Source organism: Cucurbita pepo, unplaced genomic scaffold (genome assembly GCF_002806865.2).
Source record: "Cucurbita pepo subsp. pepo cultivar mu-cu-16 unplaced genomic scaffold, ASM280686v2 Cp4.1_scaffold000222, whole genome shotgun sequence".
Taxonomy (NCBI): Eukaryota; Viridiplantae; Streptophyta; class Magnoliopsida; order Cucurbitales; family Cucurbitaceae; genus Cucurbita; species Cucurbita pepo.
In genome coordinates this window covers 100,124-108,976 of record NW_019646479.1, presented here as the reverse complement: position 1 = coordinate 108,976, position 8,853 = coordinate 100,124, and the positions used below count along the sequence as shown (strand labels likewise).

The window sequence follows — 8,853 nt, the reverse complement described above, 5'->3', positions numbered from 1 at the left end:
GTTGCATAGCATGTAAACAAGCTAAGTCTAGGCTTCAACCACATGGTTTATACTCCCCATTACCAGTTCCTAATGGTCCTTGGATTGATATATCAATGGATTTTGTTTTAGGTTTACCTAGGACTAGGAAAGGTTATGATAGCATCTTTGTTGTGGTTGATCGATTTAGTAAAATGGCTCATTTTATTCATTGTCACAAAACTGATGATGCAAAACATATTGATGACTTCTTCTTTAGGGAATTTGTACGATTGCATGGCATTCCTAAAAGCATCTTTAGTGATCGTGATGTAAAATTTTTAAGCCACTTTTGGCGTGTTTTATGGGGTGAGCTAGGAACTAAGCTAGTATATTCAACTACTTGTCATCCTCGAACGTATGGACAAACTAAAGTTGTTAACATAACCATGACTACTATACTTACGGCTATTATTGATAAGAATCTTAAGACTTGGGAGGATTGTTTGTCATTTATAGAATTTGCATATAATAGGGTTGTTCATAGCACTACTAAATGCACACCTTTTGAAATTGTTTATGGCTTTAATCCTTTAACTCTCGTTGACTTGTTACCTATGTCGTCAAAAGAGTGTGAATTTTGATGCAAATGCTAAGGTTGACTTTGTTCATAAACTGCACAAGCAAGTAAAAGAACCAATTGAGAAGCAAAATTTCAAGGTTGCCACCCGAATTAATAAAAGACGCAAGATTGTCATCTTCAAGCCAGGAGATTGGGTTTGGGTGCATTTCTGAAAAGAAAGATTTCCTACTCAAAGAAAATCTAAGCTTTTACCACGAGGAGATGGATCATTTCAAGTCCTTGAGCGTATCAACGACAATGCTTATAAAATTGATTTACCAGGTAAGTATGGTGTTAATGCAACTTTTAATATTGTTGATTTGAGTCCTTTTGATGTAGTTGATGGCTGGGATTTNGACAATGCTTATAAAATTGATTTACCAGGTAAGTATGGTGTTAATGCAACTTTTAATATTGTTGATTTGAGTCCTTTTGATGTAGTTGATGGCTGGGATTTTAGGACGAATCCTTCTCAAGAGGGGGAGAATGATATGAACCACAACTAAGGAATTTTCATACCTCAAGGTTCAATTACAAGGACGAGAGCTGAGAAACTATAACAAACCTTGGACACTTATACTCAAGCTATGGTGAGCTCATCAAAGGAAATTCGAGAAGACATTGGAGACATCCCTATTATGTTGTGCAAAGTTGAGCTTCAAGAAAGAGATGCATTAAATGCACTTTAAGTTGCATTTAATGAACTCAACTAAATTTATGCAATTAGTTGTAGGATAACTAATAAGCACATTTCATTCCTTGCCCTATTTAACTATAATTTAAATATTTGTGTGTCATATTTAAACTAGTTTTTAATATAGGATATTGTAACTCTAGGTTACCATATCACACCCTTAACTAGCCATTTTAATATGGAAGTGATGAGTATTTCTCATTTAGGGGTCAATTTAATTTGGGAGTTATGTGTCACTTAGGTTAAGGTTTAAAGGCTCCATAAAGCCTTCTTTTCTTTGATTAGAGACGTCACATTTTGGAATTAAAAAGAATAGAATTTCTATTTTTTAGTTTTGTTGAGAACTAAGATTTTTTTTTTTTTTTTTTTTTTTTGTTGTAAATTCTTATGTTTAGAAGTTGCATGCTAGAGTCATTCAAGTGGTATTGATCAAACCTCTTGTGGAGTGATTCAAATCACGAGTTTTCTTTACCTTTGATCTTGATCATCAAGGTAATCCGTTCCATACTTTCCCTTGGGTTGATTTCATATCAGATGTCATCATTAATTGTATAGCGACGTCATGCCATTACCTGAAAAATGATGTAGCACATGGCTGTTAGAATCACACAATAACGCACACACTCGATCTAGATGAACACAAAGAACAAGAGAGAGAAAATGTGTCTTGCCTTTACCTAAAAAAAATGATGTAGCACACAGCTGTTAGGATCGCACAACAACGCGCACACTTGATCCAGATGAACAAAAAGAATAGGAGAGAGAAAATGCAAAGAGAACTATGGCTCAAGGTTTATATTCATGACTTCATGTATATACGAGAATATAGAGAATGGAGAAAGTACATTTTGAAAGCACTGCGTAATGGAGTATATATGTGGTTTGAGTTTATTAAATATAACTTTAACGGCTTTAACAAATATCTCTTGTATATATCTCTACCAGATCTTTTACTATAAATAGTCATCAGGCAACTCTCGATCTAATCAACCAATAATTTCATTCTCAATCTTCACTCCACCGTACCAATTGAGGCTTTGAACAACTTCAACTTTCCAATATCAACACATTTTGTCAACATGTTTGCTGAATTCTTTGCACCCTCTATCTTCTCCAAACACATCACCATCTTTCACTAACCTGCTAGTGAAAGTGTATCGCTTTTTGTGTTTTATCTTTGAATGATAGACTAGGTTTCTCACCAATTGTACGACACTTTGACTATCTGTATACAGAATCTTCTTGTGCTGCTTCTTGCCCAATTCTTCTAGATAGTCTATCATCCATATCATCTCATTTCCTGCTTCAGCCATTTCCAAGTACTCAGCCTCAGTAGATGAAAGAGCAACGCATTTCAGAAGCCTAGACATCTCATCATCCATGATTTGCTCCCACCTTGTTATATCCTCCAACTATAGAGCCTTGTCAAAGAACTCTAGTTGTCCTCCATCAGTCAGCAGCAGATAATGTAATGAAGGTACATATCTATCTGATACTCTGATAGGTCTGGATGGTCTTCTCAACACCTGCTTAGGTGTCACTTGCTCCACCACTGATTCCTCAAGAACAGTCTCAAGAGTTTCTTAAGTATTTGCTACAACATCGCTAGGTGAATCTTTCTACAACTCAACTTCAACTTCCACTTGCTTCATTGTCTTGGAATCTTTCTTCTCTTTGTCTTTGTACACGACATTTTCATCAAACGTCACATCACAATGTCTCAGGAATTTTCTGTTTTTTTCATCCCAAAACTTGTACCCAAACATGTCAGAATCATAGCCTATGAGATAGCACTTCTCAGGCTCAGCATCAAGCTTGTCACTCTTCTCTAAATCAAGACGAACATACGTAGTACAACCAAAAGTTCTCTACTAAGAGTACTTGAGTTATTTTCCTGTCCATACTTCTTGAAATTTGAACTTCAATAGTATTGACGACCCTCTATTGTTCAAGTATTTACAGCATCGGCCCAGAATGTCTTTGGCAAACCAGAATGAATCTTCATACTCTTTGTTCGCTCATTTAATGTTTTGTTCATCCTTTCAGCAACACCATTTTGTTTTACTTTACCGAGAATTGTCCTCATTAATTTAATTCCCTTGGCTGCACAAAATGCTTTGATTCTGACTAGTCATACTCTCCTCTATTGTCAGACCTCAAGCATTTGATCTACAAGTTGGTCTGATTTTCAATTCAGCTTTCCACTTTTTAAAGGTGGCAAACACATTTAACTTGTGTTTCAGGAAATAAATCCACACCTTCCTGCTGAAATCATCGATGAAGATGATGTAAAACTTTGATCCACCAACTGATGGAACTCGAGATGGTCCCCAAACGTCTGTGTGGACCATTTCAAACCGCACTTTCTTTAATTCTCTGGCAGCCTTTGTGAAGCTAACTCGTTTCTGTTTGTTCATAACACAGTTCTCACAAGGACCCATATCAACAGATTTCAGACCTTCGAAAACTTCTTCCAGCCAGCATCTTCATTTGTTTTGATGCTCATATGTCAAAGTTTATAGACTTGAATTTGAAGCACTCTCAGTAACAGCAGCCATGTTCATACACCCTGTAGCACTCTCATCAACAGTGTCATAGACTTGGATAGCGTCAACTGGATCAACCATTGAGCCTATTGATCCTTGAGCTTCCACTGTGTTTTTGGACAGCGCCTTGGATCAACCTTGGAGCCAACGGATCCTTAAGCTTCCACTACATTTCCGGATAGCGTCGACAAGATCAACCCTAGAGCCTACCGATCCTTGAGCTTTGCAGAATCACATGAGCTAAAGCAAAATCGAATTTTTTCTAGTAAGCAGCTAAAAGGTCAAAATTCTAAACACGTCGTGATCAAATGCACCTGATTCTTCTACTGGAGAAAATTCCTAAATGGATGCTTCATAGCCCTAGTTCCATTGCTCGCATGAACAAGATCCACAAATTTTGCTTCGATATTCGTACTTCCTCGAATCTTCTCAAGAACACAGCCTAAATAACTTACGGTGAAAGAGATTTTCAGATGCCGAAGTTGTTGGCCACATGAGCGAAAACATCATTCAAAGTAGTGATGATGGAGAACAACTCCAATCCTTCAAGATCTCTGATCTTTAATACCATGAAGATGTTGGGTTTTATGTTCTAAAACTCATAGTTTGTGAACAAAAACATATTTTATTTTCAATAAAGTTATTATTGATGTTTACTTAGTAAATATTGTTATGGAATAAAGTGAATTTTACGATTATTAATCTAAATCCAATAAACTAATAACACTCTGACATAGTATGATTATTTGAACTATATGTAGAGACATAAGAATCGATCAAGTTCAAGTATAGTCAAAATGATGTAGAGTTACCAAGAGATAAGGCACATTACCTAATCCATATAATATAGTAATCCTTAGGGGTGTACATTCAACCCGACAACCCGGACCAACCCAACCCGAACTATAGTGTTGGGTTGGGTTGGATTAGCATTTCAGGCAGGGTTGAATTCATTTCTCTGAACCCAAACTGAATCGGGTTGAATTCACTTCTCTGAACCAAACTGAATCGGGTTGAATTCACTTCTCTGAACCAAACTGAATCGGGTCGATTTCGAGTTCATAGGCAGAACTTTCGAGTTGACCCAAGCCAAATAAAAATATATAGATATATTAAGAATCTTTTTGTATTAATAGGGTTTGCCATAGTTCTTTGGCTTGACACTCACGCCCAAATTCGGCCAAATACACATTCCTTCGTTTAGTTCCAGATTTTATTATTAAACAAGTAATTGTGATGTATTTATTATTTATTTGTTGCAACATTATTATATCACAATTTATATAATATATATATATTTATTTTCTTGAGGACGGTAAACAAATTTCAATTAAATTAATATTTTTTATTTTTCTAACAATCCCTTAATTATTACCCATGGTTTCAAATTACCTTAATAATCTTGAATTTTCATATAATTTGATAATATTAAATTTAAACTAAACTGAAAATAATTCATTTAAAAATCTATATGTAGAATCAAAATAACCTAAATGAATATATAAATCAACCATATAAAAAATTACCATTATGACAAACTCATGAAAGGACGGATTTTCACAAATTTTTTAAATTTATTTTAGATGTATTTTGGTTTAGGTCAATTCAAGATTTTTGTTCTATGAGCTCAAAACCAAACCCATTTCGAGGTACAGAAAAATAATCCAAACCAACCAAAAATATTAATCCAACTTAACCCAATTCCTATAATTCAAATTGAGTTTGTCCAAGTTGTACACCCCTACACACTAACACTCAGAACACAGGTTAACAAATAACCCTCTTCCAAATTCATGAAACTAATTTGAACTTATGTGGTTTACAAATAAACCAAACCCTAAAGCATGTGAAAAATGAACATGTAAAAAAGCTAAAACGGGGGACAAGAAAACGACAACAATCAAATAGAAAAGTTGAGATATGCAGCATAATCCAGCAAGCACCAGGACGATGATACCTCCTCCCCTCCAACCATGAACTTGCACATGGCATAAGAAAATTTCAGAACCATTTATTTCACATTTCCTATCGGAACTCAGTGCAAAATGGATAAACTCTTCAGTGGAAACTATTTACATTCAGAGCATCATGGCATTCATGATTTTGTATGCCTCTTCGAAACAACACATGAGATAGCAGTAAGCTATTCATTGTTTATGAAGGCAGCAATTGATGTATGGAGCATTATGAGAAGATGCAGCCTAAGGGCTTTTCTGCTCTTCACTCGAAGCTCCACAAGTAATTACACCCAAAAGAAAAAAAAAACTATCCAACCCAGATCACTTCCATTAGTTCAAAACAACATCTCAACAGAATCCAAAGGTTTTAATTGCAAACAGTTCGAAGAAAAGATTTAACCACTGTTCTTCACTAGAAAAATCCAAAGCAACAATCAAGCTGGAAAAACAAGATCCTGTGAGCTGAACAAATGCATGCACATGAAAAGTAGCAACATAGAACTGAATGAGGCTATACTGTTAATGTTTGTTAACCCCTAAGAGCGAAACCTGCAATCCCTTTAGGGCGCACATATCTCACAAACAATTACTTGATTTGCATATCATAGTATAAAATACAAATACAAAAACAAATCATTAACAAACACGAACCATGAAATTAACAACCAATTCTTTTAAAAAAAGAACACGCTTGAAACCTCTTCATTAATAGCATCAAAGACAGATTGTAATTCAAACTACAAAGTACGTACAGTGATCAATGATTATTATGAAAAATAGATGTAATATTTGGATTGAGATCATGCATGGCACGAAGTTCACAAACATGCGGTGCATACCATTCCTCAAAAAATGTGAAATAAAAAGAGGGCTGGCATGTCAATAACCCACAAAAGAAATAAAAACCCAACAATTCAAGCCCAACAAAACCAGACATAGTAATGTAAACGAACGTTGGGAATAGGTTTGGTTGATGGGAATAAAAACTTCATTATCAATTGTCGTTTTAAAGGAGAAAAAAGCATCCTTGTTTCTTTGTTGAAGAATCATTCAATCAAAAACGCTCAATTCACAAAACTGCTCTTCAAAAAATAAAGTCAACAGTAAAAAGATCAAACATAAAACTGACTAGATTGCTAACAGAGCTTAGAAAACCCGGTACGACTTCCCCATTGTGCTCTTCAGGTACAGGCACCTAACCTGCAAAAATCATGAAACAATAATATTTACATCCCCCTGAGAGAAAATGATGAAACACATCTTCAGGTTGAGTTGAGAAGCACTGAGATTTAACTTACATTCTGCCAATTCTTTTTCAATAAAGAAACCAGGAAATTGACGCTCATTTGAACATTTTGGAAGACTTGCTTCTCCTCCATGGCGACATTTCCCACGGCCACTCCCATGCAAAGAACCTTCTTCAGTTGAAACTTAACCATTGCCTTGGTCTCATTAACCTTGGACTCGAGCGATTCTTGGTGTGTCACCAATGTTGGGAATTTTCCTGGAGAATGACAAAGGTTAAGATAAAATTAACATATACTTCAAGCCTAAAAAAAAATCTAGCTTTCCACCTTCTATTCTTTGAAACATAACAAGGATTCATATTTCAGGGAGTTGTCAATTAATCATATTTGGTGAAGAGAAACAGTGGAATTACATGTCCATAAAATATTCCAACCTGCTTTGTTGAGACCAGGGCCCAGAAGACGAGGGATCTGCTTGATAACAGCTTCAGAAGCCAAAAAGGCGTGGTATTTTTTGGCGAGCTTCTTCACCAATTTCTTGTTCTTATTTAGCTTCTTCAAGCCTTCCACGTCCATATAGTCTAGACCAATCTTTTCGGCCTGAAATAAATTTTCATGAAACAACATTAAGACATACCCTAGAACACATAAGAAGAGGAATCTATGGAAGCCCAAAAATAAGGTAAAAACAATGCATTGATTCACACCAAATTATCCCTTTCTAAAACAACCATCAGAAACGCTAGTGTTTGGCTCATACACACCACAAATTAATATGCTGAGTTATAGCCAAAGTCTAGCTTTAAACTTGATTGTATAGCAACAAATATGCTAAGTTAAAAAAGTTTAGAATAATAAAATAAATTTCTAAAGGCAGACAAGCATTGTTGAAGATATAGCAAGAAAAATATCACAGGGTAACCGGTAACAGAATCATGCACATAGAGCTAGTAAAATTACCTCTTCAACGTGCAAGGCATCACCAAGCATGCAAATCTTCATCTTGGGGCGGGGAATGTGGGGCAACTTCACAGAACCACTGAAACGCTTGTCCTTTTGAGGATCATAGTTCTTCAGCCCGATCTGAAGCTCAATGGTCTCGGTAAACTTCCTCTTTTTCTCATTGCTATCAGTGAAGATAGATGAGATGGCTTCTCTCAATGCTTCACTCTGAAGCTTACTGTAGAAAAATGAGAAGATAAATAAGACCACGCACACAAGGTATAACTAATACGATCACACACTGAAACTAATTGAAGAAGCATGGGAATGCAAGCCTACTTCCTGAAGAATTAACCTATTACATTCTCAAACAGTTAATTAAATCATTCAGAACCCATTACTCCAGACACTAGCAACCATTAAACTTAAAAAAGTAGTATCGAAAAAAAATATATCAAGGGAATAGCATGACCCAAATGCGAACATGAATCTGAAACCATAACAATTATCCAAAACAAAGAGAATGCCGTAAAAATTACCTCATTTTCGAATCTTCGCCGTCTCAAGGACACTATACACTTAGTCCTGTGCACAAGCATAGTTGAGAAAAGATAAGACTCTTCAAAGAAAGAAAATAACAATGGAGAAACTGACATAATCATGCCCAGTAACCAAGGTAAACTGCAAATCAGACCCCAAAAACAAAAAGAAGAAGGGAAAAATAAATTCACAAAATTCAAAAACGCAAGAAGTTGGATTTTCGCAATGCTATAGAGATCATGAAGATGAAGCGGAGGAGAAGTGAAAAACGTAAGGTGGCGACGGCATACCGGAAGAACAAACGAGAGACGGAGAAATTAGGGTTTAGAGAAAGGAGAATTTATAC

The 8,853-nt window shown here is 35.7% G+C and overlaps 1 protein-coding gene across 1 annotated transcript; it reads right to left on the bottom strand.

The window, feature by feature from the left end:
• Nucleotides 1-6,743: 6,743 nt before the first annotated feature.
• LOC111784510 (60S ribosomal protein L10a-like) lies at nt 6,744-8,853 on the bottom strand. Its single transcript, XM_023665185.1, has 6 exons — nt 8,798-8,853; nt 8,507-8,552; nt 7,986-8,205; nt 7,460-7,625; nt 7,077-7,282; nt 6,744-6,978 (listed from the first exon to the last, which is right to left on the bottom strand). The coding sequence occupies exons 2-6, from the start codon at nt 8,509-8,511 to the stop codon at nt 6,925-6,927; spliced, it is 651 nt and encodes a 216-aa protein (XP_023520953.1). The 5' UTR covers nt 8,512-8,552; nt 8,798-8,853; the 3' UTR covers nt 6,744-6,924.

Bases quoted from the DNA above. Each gene is read 5' to 3' on its own strand.
- LOC111784510 (XM_023665185.1), bottom strand. The intron at 7,626-7,985 runs GTAATTTTACTA...AATTTATTTCAG, and splicing joins ATGCCTTGCACGTTGAAGAG to GCCGAAAAGATTGGTCTAGA. The intron at 7,283-7,459 runs GTTGGAATATTT...GTCATTCTCCAG, and splicing joins CCCTGGTCTCAACAAAGCAG to GAAAATTCCCAACATTGGTG.